Source organism: Meles meles, chromosome 9, assembly GCF_922984935.1.
Source record: "Meles meles chromosome 9, mMelMel3.1 paternal haplotype, whole genome shotgun sequence".
Taxonomy (NCBI): Eukaryota; Metazoa; Chordata; class Mammalia; order Carnivora; family Mustelidae; genus Meles; species Meles meles.
The window spans coordinates 8,513,304-8,533,478 of record NC_060074.1 but is presented as its reverse complement, the minus strand read 5'-3'; the positions used below and the strand labels follow the sequence as shown (position 1 = coordinate 8,533,478).

Here is a 20,175-nt window from a genome sequence, read left to right as displayed (position 1 = left end):
GTTATGTGTTAGCAACGTGTAGATTTTATAATAACTGTAGTGATTGGGACAGACAGAGTCTCTACCCTCATGGGGCTTTTACTTAGTCATAAATACTGACAGATAAATAATTACCAATATCATTTGGTCACCTTTGTACTGGATTAATGAGTTGTGTACCTGTTTAAGAAAGCCTCATAAGAATACACGAAAGAATTTAGATAAACAGTGTTACTAGTTAATTTTGCTCATTGTTCTTGAGAAAATTCTGGCTTGCAAATATAATTGCAAAATTAGAGCAGAGTTTAATTATCACAATTGGTAGTATAAACTGGTTGTTTTTTGTTTTGTTTTCAGATGGACAGTTTTCTTGGCTAACTAGTTTCTGTTTACTAAGTTTTACAAGATGAATTTCTTCATAAAACCCAAAATTTCCTTTCTGTTTTAGACATGTTTTCACTTCTAAATCTAAGTGAGAATTGGCAGAAGTGAGTTGTACTTCTTAAAAAAAAAAACTATCTTAAAGAGAGAAATTGTTTTGCAGTGGTTAGAAGAGAAAGCTAGGGATTCACCTTCCGTAGTTTAATTCTTGGCACTCCAATTCCATAGGCTTTCAGGAGCCATTTAATCTTAGTCTGATTTAATTTATCCAGTATAAAATCTATAAACATGGGTGGTTTGAATACAAAGTAGAGACTGATGACCTTTTTGTGTGCTCATTGAAATACATTGATCTGTATTGCTTTTGCCATACAGTCAAAAAATACCTTATAGTTTAAATTAGACATTCCAAATCTTAAAGGAAAGTTCTAAGAATCAGGTTTGTGCATGCAAATTTATTGAGCTGATGTAGTTTTGGTCAATGTAGAAGAGTCAGATTATAGCTTGGTCACTATTTTTTTTTTTTTTTTTTTTTGGTGTTAGTAGCTATACTTTTCCAGATTGGTTTCCAGTGCTTTTCACTGACACCAATATAGAAGAAATTTGGAAAATAAAGAATAGGTACCTTTGTCATCCTGACCCTTGAGAATAGCAAGTAAAATGAAATCAAGCAATTTATTTTGTCCCCCATCCCCACCCCAAACACCAAGTTTTCCTTGCCAGGCACCTGATATGCTGTGTTAGAAGTAGAATTGGGGAAAGAAGGGTTGTGGAACAAAACCCTTTCTGAAGACCCTTTCTGAAGACCCTTTATTTATACCTCATTTGTTAGTACCTACAAAGTGTTTTGAGCCTTAGGATACAGGTTCTTAATTTTGGATCCCTTGGACTCAGGTTTTGAAGATTTGTAGATGGGCTTTGAAATCTAAAAACCCTGTGGAATCGTATGTAAATTTTCTATTTAAGGGCATGTGTACATTTTTTTTTCTTTTTTTAAAGATTTTATTTATTTGACAGACACAGATCACAAGTAGGCAGAGAGGCAGGCAGAGAGAGAGAGGGAAGCAGGCTCCCTGCTGAGCAGAGAGCCCGATGTGGGACTCGATCCCAGGACCCCGAGATCATGACCTGGGCCGAAGGCAGCGGCTTAACCCACTGAGCCACCCAGGCGCCCCATGTGTACATTTTTTTGAGTAGGCAGTCAGTAGGCTTTATTAGTTTCTTCAAATAGTCTTACTCAAAATAGCTTAAGGTCTTTGGGGAAACTAGGTCTTGGGGATATATAGGCTTAGAATACACATTTCCCGGTATCTTTTAAAATTCTTGCTGAGATGCTAAGCACTTCTTTTGGAAAGAGCTAAACACATACTTATTCTTAAAGTGATAAACATGATTTTAATGGGTAGCTATTGATAACTATTAAATTTTCTTAGTTGATCATGAAGTATTTCTGGATACATATACCTTTGATATCTGTTACAGGCTTCATAGACCACTGGACAATATTAAGATTATTTACTGGTAAAAACCACTGCTAAATTAATGATAGAAAACTTCAAAGACTGTTAAAAGTAGTGTTGAAAGGCAAAGTGAGGGGCGCCTGGGTGGCTCAGTGGGTTAAAACCTCTGCCTTCTGCTCAGGTCGTGATCCTGGGGTCCTGGGATCGAGCCCCACATTGGGCTCTCAGCTCGGCGGGGAGCCTGCTTCCCCCCACCCCACCTCTCTGCCTGCCTCTCTGCCTACTTGTGATCTCTCTCTGTCAAATGAATAAATAAAATTTAAAAAAAAAAAAAAGAAAGGCAAAGTGATTACACTAAGAAAATTAAATGTCAAATACTCATTTTAATTTTTTGTTTTTGAAGGAAGCTATTTTGATTAGAGAGTTAATGTGGTACTCTATTAAGGGTACAGTTTTTGGAAGTAGACCAAAATACGTATACTCTCTGGGGTCTGTAAAATGGAATATCACTTACTATAGAGGATTGTTATGATATTTAAACACAAAAATTTACATCAAGAATATGGCATGGTGTTGATATGCAGAGAAGATGTCCCCCTACAATGATAATGTATTGAATTAATAGTGATGAACAAATATAATTCTCTTATCCTGTTATTACATTTGCCATTTTCATTTTTATGTGATAGTACTATGAATTTTATAAAAGTACATGTAGTATATGATTCAGTTAAGAGAAAATAGATAAATTTTTAATGGCATAGTTGTTTGAAAGGATTAACTCAAGTTGAAGTTTTAACTGTGTCTGTATTATACTAATATTGTTCTTTATGCAAACATTAAAATTGATTATCTCCATTTTCCCCAGAGGAAAATTTGCTGTGGTTAGACAGTGTATATCAAAATCTACTGGCCAAGAATATGCTGCAAAATTTCTAAAAAAGAGAAGAAGAGGGCAGGATTGTCGAGCAGAGATTCTACATGAAATTGCCATACTTGAATTGGCGAAGTCTTGTCCTCATGTAATTAATCTTCATGAAGTCTATGAAAATGCCAGTGAAATTATTTTGGTACTGGAATAGTAAGTATACACTTTAATAAACTTAAATAAATTTATTGTACTTATTTTAAATGGTGGATAAGGTGACTTGAAATGTCAAGAACAGGAGTGATAAAAGTGTGACAAGAACTGGTAAAGATCTCTGTTGATAAAATGTTAGGACATAATGTACATTCCAATATTCGCACACATACACAAAAACTAAACAGCAGACACACAGGGGGCACCTGGGTGGCTCAGTTGGTTAAGTGTCTGCCTTCAGCTCAGGTCATGATCCCAGGTCAAGCCCTGCGTCAGGCTCGCTGCTCAGCAGGGGAGTCTGCTCCTCCCTCTCCCTCTACCCTGCTTGTGCTCCGTCTCTCACACAAATAAATAAATAAAATCTTTAAAAAAACAAGCAAACAAAAAACAGCTCACACACAAAAACACTGAATGACAACACAACATTTGGGGGATGTTGTACGGTAAGTAAATTTTCATTGCTTTGTAGCATAGAAAGTTGATGAGTTGTGCAGAACTTTCTTTTTTTTTTTTAATTTATTTATTTATTTTTATTTTTTTATTTACAGCATAACAGTGTTCATTGTTTTGGCATCACACCCAGTGCTCCATGCAGTACGTGCCCTCCCTATTACCCACCACCTGGTTCCTCAACCTCCCATCCCACCCCCCCACCCCCGCCACCCCTTCATAACCCTCTGGTTGTTTTTCAGAGTCTATAGTCTCTCATGGTTCATCTCCCCTTCCAGTTTCCCTCAATTCCCTCTCCTCTCCATCTCCCCATGTCCTCCATGTTATTTGTTATGCTCCAGAAATAAGTGAGACCATATGATACTTGACTCTCTCTGCTTGACTTATTTCGCTCAGCATAATCTCTTCCAGTCCCGTCCATGTTGCTACAAAAGTTGGGTATTCATCCTTTCTGATGGAGGCATAATACTCCATTGTGTATATGGACCACATCTTCCTTATCCATTCATCCGTTGAAGGGCATCTTGGTTCTTTCCACAGTTTGGCGACCGTAGCCATTGCGGCAATAAACATTGGGGTACAAATGGCCCTTCTTTTCACTACATCTGTATCTTTGGGGTAAATACCCAGCAGTGCAATTGCAGGGTCATAGGGAAGCTCTATTTTTAATTTCTTCAGGAATCTCCACACTGTTCTCCAAAGTGGCTGCACTAACTTGCATTCCCACCAACAGTGTAAGAGGGTTCCCCTTTCTCCACATCCTCTCCAACACATGTTGTTTCCTGTCTTGCTAATTTTGGCCATTCTAACTGGTGTCAGGTGGTATCTCAATGTGGTTTTAATTTGAATCTCCCTGATGGCTAGTGATGATGAACATTTTTTCATGTGTCTGATAGCCATTTGTATGTCTTCGTTGGAGAAGTGTCTGTTCATATCTTCTGCCCATTTTTTGATATGATTATCTGTTTTGTGTGTGTTGAGTTTGAGAAGTTCTTTATAGATCCTGGATATCAACCTTTTGTCTGTACTGTCATTTGCAAATATCTTCTCCCATTCCGTGGGTTGCCTCTTTGTTTTGTTGACTGTTTCCTTTGCTGTGCAGAAGCTTTTGATCTTGATGAAGTCCCAAAAGTTCATTTTTGCTTTTGTTTCCTTGGCCTTTGGAGACATATCTTGAAAGAAGTTGCTGTGGCTGATATCGAAGAGGTTACTGCCTATGTTCTCCTCTAGGAGTCTGATGGATTCCTGTCTCACGTTGAGGTCTTTTATCCATTTCGAGTTTATCTTTGTGTACGGTGTAAGAGAATGGTCGAGTTTCATTCTTCTACATATCGCTGTCCAGTTTTCCCAGCACCATTTATTGAAGAGACTGTCTTTTTTCCATTGAATATTTTTTCCTGTTTTGTCGAAGATTATTTGACCATAGAGTTGAGGGTCCATATCTGGGCTCTCCACTCTGTTCCACTGGTCTATGTGTCTTTTTTTATGCCAGTACCACGCTGTCTTGGTGATCACAGCTTTGTAGTAAAGCTTGAAATCGGGTAACGTGATGCCGCCAGTTTTGTTTTTGTTTTTCAACATTTCCTTAGCAATTCGGGGTCTCTTCTGACTCCATACAAATTTTAGGATTATTTGCTCCAGCTCTTTGAAAAATATCGGTGGAATTTTGATCGGAATGGCATTAAAAGTATAGATTGCTCTAGGCAGTATAGACATTTTAACAATGTTTATTCTTCCAATCCAAGAGCATGGAATGGTCTTCCATCTTTTTGTGTCTTCTTCAATTTCTTTCATGAGTGTTCTGTAGTTCCTCGAGTACAGGTCCTTTACTTCTTTGGTTAGGTTTATTCCCAGGTATCTTATGGTTCTTGGTGCTATAGTAAATGGAATCGATTCTCTAATTTCCCTTTCTGTATTTTCATTGTTAGTGTATAAGAAAGCCACTGATTTCTGTACATTGACTTTGTATCCTGCCACATTACTGAATTGCTGTATGAGTTCTAGTAGTTTGGGGGTGGAGTCTTGGGGGTTTTCCATATAAAGAATCATGTCATCTGCGAAGAGAGAGAGTTTGACTTCTTCCTTGCCAATTTGGATACCTTTTATTCCTCTTTGTTGTCTGATTGCCGTTGCTAGAACTTCTAATACTATGTTGAACAAGAGTGGTGAGAGTGGGCATCCTTGTCGTGTTCCTGATCTCAACGGGAAGGCTGCAAGCTTTTCCCATTGAGGATGATATTTGCTGTGGGTCTTTCATAGATAGATTTTATGAAGTTCAGGAATGTTCCCTCTATCCCTATACTTTGAAGCGTTTTCATCAGGAACGGATGCCGGATTTTGTCAAATGCTTTTTCTGCATCAATTGAGAGGACCATGTGGTTCTTCTGTGCGGAACTTTCTGATGGATAAATAGAATTGAAATCACTTACATATTTTGTCCATCTACTTGAAAAACACATCCAAGGTGGCTTGTTTTAACAAAGCAGCTGCTTGTCTACTACTCCCTGCTTCCAGTTTCTGCTAACTTCTGCAGTTTGCTTCTTGTGTTCTCTGTTCTTTCCCTCCTCTCAGCTCCTCCTGATTTTCCATTTTCCATAGCTCTACCTACATCCCTCTTTTATGGGAAACATGGCAATCCTACAAAAGACATCGGTCAGCTTGCCAAACTGAAAAAGACGAGACAGTCTGGTTGGCTGGCAATCATAATATTTGTTTGATTTTTTTTATTTAAACAAACAACCCTTAGGATACTTTTCCTGGTTATAAAAGTAAATCTATGTATTGTGTTAAATTTAGAGGATATAGAAGATAGAAATCATATGTAAATTGTGGTTACTCTTATGGCATATTCCTGTAGTTTAAAATTATTCTTATTTTTTAAAATAAAATTGTGAGTTTGGGAGTACTCTAATGTAACTTTTTTTTTTCCACTTAAGAATACGTTATGTGCATTTTTATAGGTATGATGTTTCTAAAAATGAATTTTAATTTAGGAAGGACTTTTTAAATTGCCTTTAAAAATCTGGGTAAGAAGCCCCAGATTCAGAAAGGCTAGATGTTCGCTAGTCTTGGAATTAAAATTTGTTGACTCATTATAATAATAATTAATATTTACTGAGTATTTACATGTGTCAGACACTGTGATAAATATTTATATATCTGCTTTGAACTCTAAAACATCTATTGTGTCCAATAATTTATATGGCTTATCTAATTTAATTCTTATAGCAATCCAGTGAAGCAGAAGCTATCACTATTCATCATGTATCATTGTGTTACAGTAAAGGAAACAGAGGCAACATTTTGTCCTAATTTATGCAGCTGGTTAGCAGCAGAGCCAGAGTGGAATCCAGGCAGTCTTGAATTTCAGTAGGTACCCCTGTAAGCAGCCTGCTGCTGTCTTACCTCATACATCCCAGGCACCAGAGAGAGCTTTACATTCTTTTTCTTAGCTTTTCTTGTATTTTTTTGAATTTTTGAATTAGTGGAGAGCTCTGGCTAGTTGAATTAAATTTAGTGAATGTGTGCTACATGGACTGAATTTTGTATTGGCAGAAAGGAGAAGACCACACGTATGAGCAGCTCAAATCAGTCACTAGGTTCTTGAAAACCATCCTTCCTCCATGTTCTAATCCTTCAGTCATTCTACGCCATCTCACTTTTATACCCTGGGTTTTCATATCTTAATAGGGGATAAAATCCATATTTTATACAGTTTTCTTATATTTCAGATTATTTATCTGTTTCTTATCAAATAATTCTTGTTGAGCAAAGAACTCATTCTAAGAACCTAAGCATCATCCCTTCATTTTATTTGCTTATGATTACATGAGTAATATTATCTGAAGTGTCTTTGCAGGAACATATAGACCACTTTCTGTTTTAAGAGGGTTTGTTTCATTCAAACTAAATAGTGTAACCAGAGAGGGAGGGAGTAAGGGTGTCACTGGCAGCCTGGCCTGGGAAGTCCGTCTTCCCTCAGGAGACTGAGCAGGGCTGTGACAAGGAAACATCTGACCTGCAGACCTCCGAGGGTAATCTGTATATAACTATTCATAAAGGTTAAGTTACTTTTTGCTGCTAACTAGCTGCATGAATTTCCAATATTGTCTTCCTATATGTTATTTTCAAGTTCAGTCCTGTAACCATAAATTTTATAGCAAACTAACCTTTTAATAATGAAATTGTCTTTACTGTGATACCTTGAGACAGGTACTAGTTTTTTATGAATTGTTTTAGAGTTTCAGGAGTTGGGGGAATTTGAAGTGTAAGTATAACGGGAGTTTTCACAAGTGTCCCTTACGAGCTGTGCCACACACCCTTCCTGGAATATGGTAAAGTGCGAGGCAGCAAATCTCCGCAGCCTCTCCCTGGCACAGACCGGTGGAGACGGCTCAGTTACCAGTTCCATCTGCGATGTGAAGGGCCGGTGCTGTAACTTTCGGTGTGGACTCAGACTGACCGCCATTACCGTTTCTTCTTAGAGCTCCTAATACACATGACATGCTTCTCCTCTTGACAGTCAGTGAGACTTCTGAGTTTCAGTTTCAGCCGCTCTGAAGAATGACTGTCTATTCCATCACTCATTCATTCATTCATTCATTCATTCATTCAATAGACTTTTACTGAACACCTTCTACATGCCAGACACTCTCCCGTTTTACCACACAGAACGGGCTTTACTTGAGATATTCTTAAACATACCTTATAAATTTATTGAGTTAACTCCTAGATTTTTTTGCATTTTTTAGATTTCATCCTCAGGAAAAAAAAATCTGTTGAATTCAGTGATTTTGATTCAGTTTTACAGATGGGAAAAGCCAAATAAGTGACTGATCCTAAGTTTTATTGCTGGTAGGGATTTATATTTATATTATTTGATTCCAAACCTAGGGACTTTTTTCTATGCCTTTGTCAACATTCTTTAGGTTTTCAATTTTTTAAAAAAGATAATAAAAGATTTGTGAAGCTGCAATACAGGGTATTGGTTAAGACTGCAGATTTTCTGTTTTTCTTTTTCATTTTTTTCAGTGTTCCAAAATTCGTTGTGTATGCACCACACCCAAGTGCTCCATGCAATACGTGTCCTCCGTAATACCCACCACCAGGCTCACCTACCCCCCGCCCTCCTCCCCTCTAAAACCCTCAGTTTTTTTCTCAGGAGTCCACAGTCTCCCATGGTTTGTCTCCCAAGAGTGCAGATTTTCACCCGTATCCTACAGCTTCAGATTCTAGTTGCCCATTTACCATGTGACCTTGTACAAGTAGCTTAACTTCTTTGTACTTGTTTCTTCATCAGTAAAATGGGAATAATAACTACCTACCCCACATGGTTGTCATGAGAATCAAGAGATGATATTTATCTCTCTATATAAACGAATAAAATGAAGAGCCCAAGCTGAGTTCAGAGTGTTAGCTATTATTTTTATTGCATCATTAAAGCAGACTATAATATTATTGAATTATAAAGCAATTCAATTTTATTATTTATACAAGTATTGGTACTCAAAATTTGAAATATTCTTGTCGTTTACTTTCTTCCTGAAAGATCTCTCCCACCCTCCTTTCCCCCAATTTCTTAAGGGTATGTATCTATACGAGAGACTAAAGTTTAGATAGCTTTGTCTTTTACATAACAGTTATACAGTATTTAAAAGTCATTTTTAGGTCAATGATTTTTCAAGTTTCTACTATTTGAATTTTATTTCAGTGCTGCAGGTGGAGAAATCTTCAACTTGTGTTTACCTGAGCTGGCAGAAATGGTTTCTGAGAATGACATTATCAGACTCATTAAACAAATACTTGAAGGAGTTTGTTATCTACATCAGAATAACATTGTACACCTTGACTTGAAGGTAAGGTAACATGTGATTCTGAGTAACACAACGTCTTTGCTACTTCTGCTCCTGGGCGCGTAACTGCAAGCCGGGATGGCTCGGGAATAAGGGCGGGGCGCGCTGCTCTGTACTGCAGCGCGGCTCTTCGTTTCCCCTGAGCTGCACGGACTGAAACTTGTATTGGCAGAGAGGTGAAGACCTTACCTGCGAGGAGCGCAAATGAATCACCCTGTTCTTAAAAACCACCATCCCTCCATGTTCCAATCCTTCAGTCACTCCGCTCCATCTCACTCTTCCGCCCTGGGTTTTCTCATCTTGTAAGATGGGCAGCCGCGAAATACTCTGGTCTGATTTCCATCCCTGGAGATAACCTCCTACTAGTCCTCGTTTCTTTGCTCCCTAGTGTCCTTTATCTTTACCTTGAGACTTTTAGTCGTTTGGCTCTTCCCCCCCCACCCCCAAGACTATCCAGGTCATTTACTTCTCAAGTCCTGAAATACCACTTAAACTTACTTTTATATTATTATCCTTTCTCCATACCTTCCTCCACAGCCATCCAAAATTTCATTAAATCTGTGTCTCATTTTTTGAACATGGGACTCTTCTCTTCCTATACACTTTCCCTGTTGCATGATCCTTTGTCCTTTACTACCACTTTCGCAGTAATGATTTCCAGGTCTCTTATCTGTAGCCAGGACTTCTCTCGTAAACTCCAAATTATTTTCTCCAACTGCAGATAGATGCCATTGGGATATCTTGTAGAGACTTTAAAATATACATATGTCAAGTAAGGCTTACTTTTTCTCTTTATCTTACCCCATTTTCTTTTTTTAAAGATTTTATTTATTTATTTGACACAGAGAGATCACAAGTAGGCAGAGAGGCAGGCAGAGAGAGATAGGAGGAAACAGGCTTCCTGGCGAGCAGAGAGGCCGATGCGGGACTCGATCCCAGGACCCTGAGATCATGACCTGAGCCGAAGGCAGTGGCTTAAACCACTGAGCCACCCAGGTGCCCCTATCTTACCCCATTTTCAAAAGAAAAAGAAAATCTGTTCATCTGTGTTGGTCCCCCCCACCCCATTGAGGAAAGGTAGTATTTACTATCTAACAGCCCTGCCATGTCCCCTACCAATAAGATATTGGGAAAATAACAACATCATAAATATCAGGTAATCATGCCCCCACAAACTTCCTCTTGGGTTTTTCTCTAAGGACAGACCAGTCACATGTATTACATAATACCACACAGCACTTGTAGTCAGGGATGGCAAATAAACTTGGCTTTATATAATCAAATAAACTGGTTGACAACAGTAGACCTAATTACCCTTGCCTCATTTCTTTTAATATGTCTGTGACTTAATAATATGCATGGGGTTTTCCCAAAGTCAGACTTCTGATTCTTCTCACAGACTTTGGGAGCAGCACCTCGGCAGCTGTCTGGTTTATGACAGTGGCAGGGAATTTTGTAATGACCTCAGTCCATTGCTTTGTAAAGTCAAGTCACATAGTTCTGAGAACTATATAGCTGAAGCCTTCCATACTTCCATATCTCTTATTGTCTGAGCTAAAAACCTGGCAACAGTCAGACCCAGAACCATCATACCATACTGGACCATTTTCTGTTTCCAGAAATGTATAGGTTTTTTATTGCTTCACTTTCTTTCATGCTGTTTCCTAGAGCGCCTTTCTAACTGACATGCTCCTGTTTATCCTGTAAGGTCCAACTTAACTATCATCTCTACAAAAGCTCCTTAGACTTTATAATAGGCAGAATTAAGAAGTCTTGTCTTTGTTACTGAGTATATCTCATAGTCAATTAATCAATCCAGATATTCATCTAACTTCTTTTTTGTCCAAACTAATAATCCACTGAGTGTATTTTTAGCTTTATTTATCATTTGAGTGTAAAGCTTTTCCTAAATAAGTAGTTCAATAAATGTTTGGTGAATGACTCAATGACATGTGTAATAACTAAACACTTAATTTACCTTCTATCTAAGACTAGTATTCTTTTATCTAATATTGTTAGATTTTATCTAATATTGTTAGTAATATACAACAATCTAATATTGTTGTATATTACTTACCATTTTTTATTATGCTTTATTTAGCCACAGAATATATTATTGAGCAGCATATACCCTCTTGGAGATATAAAAATTGTAGATTTTGGAATGTCTCGAAAAATAGGGAATGCTTGTGAACTTCGGGAAATCATGGGTACACCAGAATACTTAGGTAAGAATTTCTTTTTATTTTTTACACCATTTTGAAATTTATCAACTAAATGAGGCCTCTATGAAACTATATTTTAGAGCATGTAATTCCAGGGTATATTTAGTTCAGGTATTTTAATGCACTGAAATTGGGTTATGACACATTTAAATGAACTTTAGCGTACATAGGATTATTTAGACATTCACAACGATTCATAGGACATTGGACATGCCAATTCAAAAGTTAACGTTTGTGTGTAAAGGCTTGGTACATAAAGAAGAATGGGTGAAGGGGAAATTAGGGAACAGGACAAAAAGAAAGAGGATGAAACAGTCACACCGTCCGTTATTTTATTTGAAGCCTGGCTGTTGGATGGATGTCATTTCTACTTCTGTCCTGGTCTCAACTCTGAAGCTGTTTACAATATACATTATCTTCAGTTTTACAAGAGTTGTTAACAGGACTGCTTGCTATTTGTTGCTGCTGTGGTAAAAATGTGAGGTTTTGCCTAGGATTGTAAAAGGAGGATTTTGAAGAAAAAGATGCCAAAAAGAGCCTAATATTAGATAATCTAAGGATATTGTACTGTATCAATGAATTAGATCACGCAGATGAAAAAAATTAAGTCCTGTAAAGCAGCATATAAATTTAAAGTATTTATAGTAATAGTATTCTTAGGCTTTTTTGTTGTTGCTCATATGATATTGATATCCCTGTGTGAGCACTGAAAAGATACAAGGAAACAGAACAGGTGCTTCTCAACAAGGCATCTGACTTTCCCAAAATGAAAACCAAGCTACTAACTTTTGAGTGCTAATAGGGGCTATAGTGTCCTAGAATAAGTGATTGTACTTATAGGTAACACAGCTCACAGAAGTAGGTGTCAGGTTGTAGATTGTGTGACAGACAGACTGACAAATATATATGACTCACAGTCTTTATTCATAAAAGTATTAGGTTTTAGGAAACAATTTCTCTGGAGAAATTATGAAACCATACTGTGAAACAAGAAAGTTATTATTCAAGCACAAATTCTAGTTTGGACTCGACTAATTTGGAATTTGTGATAGTTTACAAAATAGAGAAAATTTATTTTGCACTTAAAAAGCTGGCAGGGAAGGAAAAGATGGGAAATTAATTGCATAGGAATTTAGGTTTTTGATAGTTTAAGAGGAATATTTGATCAACTTGAAAATTTAAAGCACTTCTAGGAAGCATAATTTGCTCATTATGTTATTATAGATACATATGATTTTCTCTATCCTGAAAAAAACCCCTTAAATTAATATGATAAAATTACATTAACTCTTAACATAGAGTAATAAAACTAAAATTTTTAAAACAATTCTAGTGTCTAAAATTTTACTTCTTCATTATTGTTTTTCCTAAGATTGATCTTAATGATTTAAAAAAAAACCTACATAGCTAACTACTGGTTACTCCAAAAATGTTACTTGTACCATCTGGCTATATAATTTTCTCAACATTAGGTATGTTTAAATGTCTAATCACAGGATAATTAATCATATGCTAAATTCCTATTAATTTGTTATTACTAGTTCTTTAAAATTAAAAACAGTTTTAATTTATTATAAAATGGTTTTCAGGTTTTTAAATTTGAATTTTATTTTTGCTTCAGCTCCAGAAATCCTGAACTATGATCCTATTACCACAGCAACAGATATGTGGTAAGGTTTTGCTAGTTACCTAAATGTTTTTGTTATACATTGGGTAGTATGTATTTTAGGGTTCTTTGATTCCAAATGTAAATAATAAGGTTTCCTGTAAAAGGTTGTTTTCAAGTATCATTACAATGCCACAAGAAGACATTTACCTGTCCATTCTTTTTAAATAATACTTTGGCTCTGAGCCAAAGGTACAGAAATAAATAGGAAAATCCCTTTCCTGAAGGAATTTAAAAAAAAAAACAAAATAGTTGCAGTACTGTGCAACGTGTTCTGTAATAAGGTAAAATACTTGATGAGCATAGAGGAAACAACAGACAAGCACCCGATGGAAACTATCTGATCTAGGTCTGAAAGAACTAGGAAGGTATTTGCTACACAGAAAAATGAGGTTGGGTTCATGTAAAAGTTTAGTTTTATGAGACGATATCTCTAGGGTATTGTGAATTTTTGTGGCAAGTGAAATGATATTTTGAATATCAGATATCATAGGGAGCAAAACTGGAATTCCTACTGGAACTTTAGTTGGGATCACAGTGGGGGCCGACTCCCCAGGCCAAGTGGAAGAGTTTAGACTTATTCCCTGTGTTCCATGTAACTGTCATCAGCTGGCCAAGGAAAAACCATCCTTGGCTAAATAAGTGGGAAACACGTACTGTATGTATTGTCTTTTTCTGGCTCCTGAGCACCAGACTTGTCATTAATACATTTAAGGCCCTGAAAAGTTTTACAATGAAAAAAAAATCTGCTTGCCCAACCTTGTGCTTTGCCAAACTTGCTGACTCAATTTGCACAGAACTCCTGTTTATGTCTCACAGATCATTACTGTGTCATTGATACCTTTTAGGAAATGCTGCCCTCCAAGCACCTTTGTGTTCTCAGTAACAGGTGTCTGAATGAAGGGCAGACTCTGGATACCATGATGTATATTTAATACATTATAATTATGTAACACAACATGCATTCCCCTCATGTTCTTTTTCTGTGAGACAGACTTTGAGATACCAGTTATTTTAGTTTTAATAATATAGGAAGTTTGAAAAGCAATTTAAGTCTATAGATTAACTGTAGAAGTTTTGAAGAATATGTTAAGTGTCAATTTTACTTTATGCAAATGTTTTCAGATTAACCTGCATTTTAAGTTCCCCTCTTGTCCCTTATTTCCTTCTCAGGAATGTTGGCATAATAGCATATATGTTGTTAACTCATACATCTCCATTTGTGGGAGAAGATAATCAAGAAACATACCTCAATATTTCTCAAGTTAATGTAGATTATTCAGAAGAAACTTTTTCATCAGTTTCACAGCTGGCCACAGACTTCATCCAGAGGCTTTTAGTAAAAAATCCAGAGTAAGTTATAACATTAATTTGTTTTAAGTACTGTTACAAAATGAATATATGTCTATTGTGAAAGATACCTTCTAAAATGTAATAGAGTTATTAGAAGTATGCTGTCAAGTTTCAGATAAAATGGGAAGAGAGGTGGTGTAAGAGATCATTAGAAGAAATCAGTAACTTCAAACATAGAAAATATATAAAACATGTAACGGGAAATTCTGGAGCAAAGAGAAGATTTGGGTTATTTCTCTCTTAACCTGCTACTAAACCCTTAAGGTCCCTAAAATAATTAGAAGTAGGTTTATAATACACATGGCTGGCTATGACAGACTTTGTTGTGAATAATTTGTAGACAAGTAATTATAGTTATTTGGTAAGTATAAATTACTGATTGTCAAATCTTTAAAGGTCAGAGATACTCTTTGATCACCTGCAAAAAAAGGGACTTGAAACTATGACTTAGGACTCTGAACTCTCTCATTGGCAACTTCAGAGCAGGAAAAGAAAAAACTGACCTCCCTTTTCTTTACTCAGATCTGCCCCATTTACTTTATTTTTTTTTAATCTTTTTATTGTGTTACGTTAGTCACAATAAAATCCATTATTACTTTTTGATGCAGTGTTCCAAGATTAGTTATTTATGTACAACACCCAGTGCTCCATGGCTTGGCTAAACTTAACACAGAAGCTGGGATATAGTGCCTTGGGCTCTAATCCTGGTTTTTTACTTGTCAGGTCTTTTATCTCTAACAATTACTTAATCGCCTGGAGGACTCGGTTTCTTATCTGTTTAAGGAAAAAAACTCAGGTTTGTTAATTATTTTATTGGCATAATGCAAGTCCAAACAAATTCTCACTGGCCATTTTTTTGGACACGAATGGTTATTTAGTAATTGTAGTAAAAATATTGTTTGCTTCTGATTATATGCCGTTTTAAGCAGTTTTCATTTTCATTTTTACTTAGTTTCTATAATTTCTAAAATGAGCACATTAATTTTTTTATAATCAGAAAACAATGAAATTTAAATGATCATAAAAAATTAAGTTAAGGGAAGCTTGGGTGGCTCATTCAGTTAAGCATCTGCCTTTGGCTCGGGTCATGATCCAGGATCAAGTCCCGCATCTGGTGGGAGCCTGCTTCTCCCTCTGCTTGCTGCTCCCCCTGCTTATGTGCTCTCTCTCTAACTGACAAATAAATAAAATCTTTAAAAAGATGAAGGTAAAGCCTCAGGAAGCACATGTTCTAATGGAAATGTTGGTTGTGTTAAGGTTGGAGTTCTAGGTATTTTCCTAACATTTGACATACTGTGATATTTAACCGTATTATTTTCAAGAGAGAAAACAAAATGTAAAAATTCAAAATATTGGGTAAACATCATTCAAGAGTAGCCTTTATATTCAAGACTTAACTGTATTGCTTTTAAGAGCACAAGAATAATAGATTATGTATTACATATGTTTTCTTTCAGAGTTTGTATACCCAAGAGATTTTATAATTTTACTAATTTTTATTTGTGAGGCTAGCATATGTTCTCAAGCTTTTTGATTAGTCTCATCCATAAGCTCCATGATATGATGAATTTTTCAGCAGATGTCAATATTAGAGAAACTCTAGGTACTCCAGTCTTTGCGTTGTTATTCCCGTCTGTACTATGAGTATGTGTTATTTTCGTAACAGATTAAAAAAATAAGTCTATAGTATATCAAACTGCAGCCATTTCTAACTTGATATTTTAGTTCTAAATTTTCACTTGATGCTTTCTTTCAAAGGAAAAGACCAACAGCAGAAATCTGCCTGTCTCATTCTTGGCTACAGCAGTGGGACTTTGGAAACTTATTTCACCCTGAAGAAACTTCCAGTTCCTCTCAAAGTCAAGATCATTCATTAAGGTCCTCTGAAGACAAAACTTCTAAATCCTCTTGTAATGGAACCTGTAGTGATCGAGAAGACAAAGAGAATATTCCAGAGGATAGCAGCATGGTTTCCAAAAGATTTCGCTTTGATAACTCATTGCCCAATCCCCATGAACTTGTTTCGGATTTGCTGTGTTAGCACTTTTCTCTTTTTGACTTACTTGGACTGAATTTGGAATTTGAAATCTACTGCAGTGTGAGACTGTACTTTGTAGCTTCATTTATGGCATGTTTATATTGTAAGTGCACTTTTGCATAGAGGAGTTTAGGGAAGTGTTTTGATGCTAAATTACTAGTAACCAGCATAATTTCATTTCCTGTTCTGAGATACTAACTCTGCAGAGAAGAAATATTTAAATATATGACAAAAAATAGAGTTGTGCCTGTGAGTCTACATGTTAATGTAATAATTCAAGTTCTAATGGGTTTATCAGAATGTTTTACAGATAAGGAAAACAGTGATTTGGGTTATATTATGGTTGAAATAAACTGAGCAAAATGAAGGCATTTGAATTTAATAGGTTCTCTAAGGTAAGTCCTATACCATGCCTCTATTGACAAAATTTTGTTAGGTTAATAGTGTCAAGTTTAAGAAAAATATGTACTGTTTTTAGATGCTCAAGGGATTTTTACATTTGAAAATATTTTAATCACAAATATTTTGAAACTGCCTATGATTTTCAGGATATATAGTCTGCTGTATGAGACATGTCCTTTAACCGGAGGCAAAGAGGGAGTTAGAAACCTGAATAGGAATACTCTGTACAAGTTGAAGCAGAAAAAAGAGCAGCGTGGCATCATTTCTTTTTTTTAACTCAAATGTCTTTTGCCCTCTCTCAACATACTTCAGATTTAATAAGGTCTGAAAGATGGAGAATTAGATGGTATTCAAGTGTAGAGAATTTTCATCTTTCAGAATTTCTGGGGTAGAAGATACTTAAATAAAGTATCTATTTTGGGTGGTCAAACATGTTTATTAATTGAGTATAGAAAAAAATGCTGCCTGTTTTTGGCAACTTACAGAATTTTATGTTTTCTGAGTCTTAGGATATAAGGCAGTCATTAGGAGTTCTAAAAGTATGTGTAAGAAAAAAAAAAAATTGCAGCCCAGTAAGACTGTTAACTCAGGGCCAGAGTCCGTGACAAGAAGGTGGATGTGATCATAAAACCTGATGACATCAGAGTGCTTATGTAGAATTCCAGCGAGTGATGAGGCTCAGCAGAAGGCAATCTGCCAGGTGGCCTTTAATGGTCTTTTGCTGGGACCAATGTTAGTAAGAGTCTAAGGACAGCAGAGTGGCTGATGACCGTTGTGCTAATAGAGGGAAATTTACTCCTTTTTTGGTTATGTTTGATGACTTTGCACCTGGTTATTATTAAAGATTCTGTTATATTATCATGTTAGGATAATTGTAACCTCATGCCCATGTTACTACATTAGAAGAAATTATATTTTGACCAAAAAGAAATTCTTGAGCTCCCCCCGCCCCTTGAGTTATATATTACTGTAAACCTTTAACTTTCTGAAATTTGGTTAAGATTCCAAATAACTTGAAACTTTTTTTTAAAGCCATTTGGCTAAATGGTGACTTCCTTTTAAATCTTCAGCATTTCTTAAAGGAAAAGTCATTTCTACGTGTGTGTGCATATGTGTATATGTATAGGCGATGTATTTATATATAGATGGATGAAATAGAGTCTTTAGACAACTTTCTCGTAGAGAGTCTTTGCTCTACTATGTTGTGTTCAACTCAGGTGCCAAAGGAGCTCTCTTCTTATGGATATGTAAATAGACATTTAAATTCTTTCAGAAATAGTTTGTTGGCTCAATAAACTAGCCATTGCAGAAGCCAAATTGGGCTCTTGTATATCTAAAACTGATGAGTTTTTTCTAAATTTTTGATTGTCCATTTCTTTGCCTTCCATATTACGCTGCTGCAGGTAAAGCTTGGTAAGCCATTGGTGAAAGAGGATTTTTATGAAAGATATTTTATTTTTGAATTTCTAGAGCAATTATGGCTTGGCAAAAATAAAAAATCAAAAAATAAAGAAATGTTTGCATTTTAAATTATAAGCTAATTCTTAAAAAAATATTTTATACCAGTTTTCTTTTAGTCTGAAGAATCCTAAAATAGTTCATATGTCGGCCCTTAGTGGACAGAATACACAAAGTTGTAAATTTCCATACCTTTTTTCCTAATAATTTTTATTGTAAAAAAGTAACACATAGTTGCACAAACAATATAAAAATTCAGTTTTTTTTGTAAAAGTGAATTTAAATATTTTCACTGAAGTGTGAAAATTAAATGAGTATTTAGAGAGACGTTGTTTAACAAATGACTCAATTCTTTTTCTCCCATGATTGGAAAAAAAGTATCTATCAAAAGTAGATGATATATCTCATTAAAGTAGGAATCTTAGCCCCTCTGAGGTGAGCAGATGTCTTAACACTTAAACACATCTGAAAATTAATGTTAAATTGTGATGAGTTTATAAAGTTTAATAACTTTGCCTTTTGGATAGATAGGATTAAAAAATATAGATGACAGTTAAAATTGTCATTTTAATTTTTTTCTCCACAAAATTAATTCTGAGCAGTAAAATTATAGTGGCACTTTAAAGACATAAGCAGTATGTGTTCTGCAGTCTATAATGAAATAAGGCACCTGTGTCAGAATGTATATCAATACAATTGCTTCCTTTAAAGAAAGTCTTGTTATTAAAAAAAGTCAGCCGATTAATGATATAATTGATTTTCATTTTGGCACAAGGTCTTTCATTTGCGATGAGTTGCTGATAGCTCCTGGACCATATTTGGAATAGCATTGCTCTAAGCAACATTTATAAATTGATATTTTATAACTGTTTACATTTCTTCTGTTTCTTTTTCAATTTTCCATTTTTATATCTGTCTTGGAAACTTGTCTTTATTCATTGTTGTATACACAATTGTACTTTAATTTCAAATTGTATTAAAATCAAGTTATCTGACTTCCCATTTGGAGAAATAGTATCAATTTATAATTTTATAAGAGTTTTAAAGAATTTTAAATTCCAATTGGAAATTTCACACAAATTATAACTGCCCCCATCTTTCATTAAATAATCATGTTGCTTAAGAATATTGACTGACATTATTATGAATACCCCAGTTTAAAAAAAAAACTTGTATCAACTTAATGATCATTTTGGTTAAAAATTAAAAAGCACTTTTTTTCATCTGTGATTGTCTTTTGCTTTAAAGTATTTCTAAGTTTGTTTTTCTTAAAAGCAAACCTCCTTGCCTGAAGGTACTAGCCTTGACACATGTCATTTTGAACTTCCTCTTCATTACGTATCTGTTTATTAGATCCTGTCTGTTAAAAAGCCTTGTAAATTTGAAAACAAGTCTATTTTGTGGCAATGCTAGATATTTTCAGAAAATGTCAGTAAATGGCCGTGTACTACATGTTGCCTAAGGATGAATAAGGGATTTTTATTTACCCAGAAATGAGTGAACTGTTTCTGTTGGGTTTTTTGTTTTTGTTTTTAGTTTAAATAAATTGAATTTTTAAAAAGATGAATAAGGGATTCTTTAAGAAATTTATAATCTGATTATGGACTAATCAGTTCATATAACATACTGTAGTTATAGCCTATAAAATTCCCACAAACAGTGACTACTCAAACATTGCTAGAGGAAATACAGGGTTAGGTTCTTACAAGTTTCTGTTTACAACATTTTTTCCAACTAATCAATACATAACCTTGTTTTATGTAGCTTCTGTTTAAAGGGATCTTATTTAATATATACTGCTGATTCATTAACATTGACCTCACACCAACA

The 20,175-nt window shown here is 35.4% G+C and overlaps 1 protein-coding gene across 1 annotated transcript in view; it reads left to right on the top strand.

Annotated features, from left to right (window-relative positions):
• The window catches only part of STK17B (serine/threonine kinase 17b), a 32,479-nt gene extending 12,573 nt beyond the window's left edge, over positions 1-19,906 (top strand). Inside the window, exons 3-8 of the mRNA XM_046019050.1 lie at positions 2,689-2,901; positions 9,062-9,206; positions 11,305-11,431; positions 13,050-13,098; positions 14,268-14,447; positions 16,206-19,906. Of these exons, the coding sequence (XP_045875006.1) occupies positions 2,689-2,901; positions 9,062-9,206; positions 11,305-11,431; positions 13,050-13,098; positions 14,268-14,447; positions 16,206-16,488 (997 nt within the window). The 3' untranslated portion in view covers positions 16,489-19,906. The remainder of the gene's footprint in view (positions 1-2,688; positions 2,902-9,061; positions 9,207-11,304; positions 11,432-13,049; positions 13,099-14,267; positions 14,448-16,205) is intronic.
• Positions 19,907-20,175: the final 269 nt, after the last annotated feature.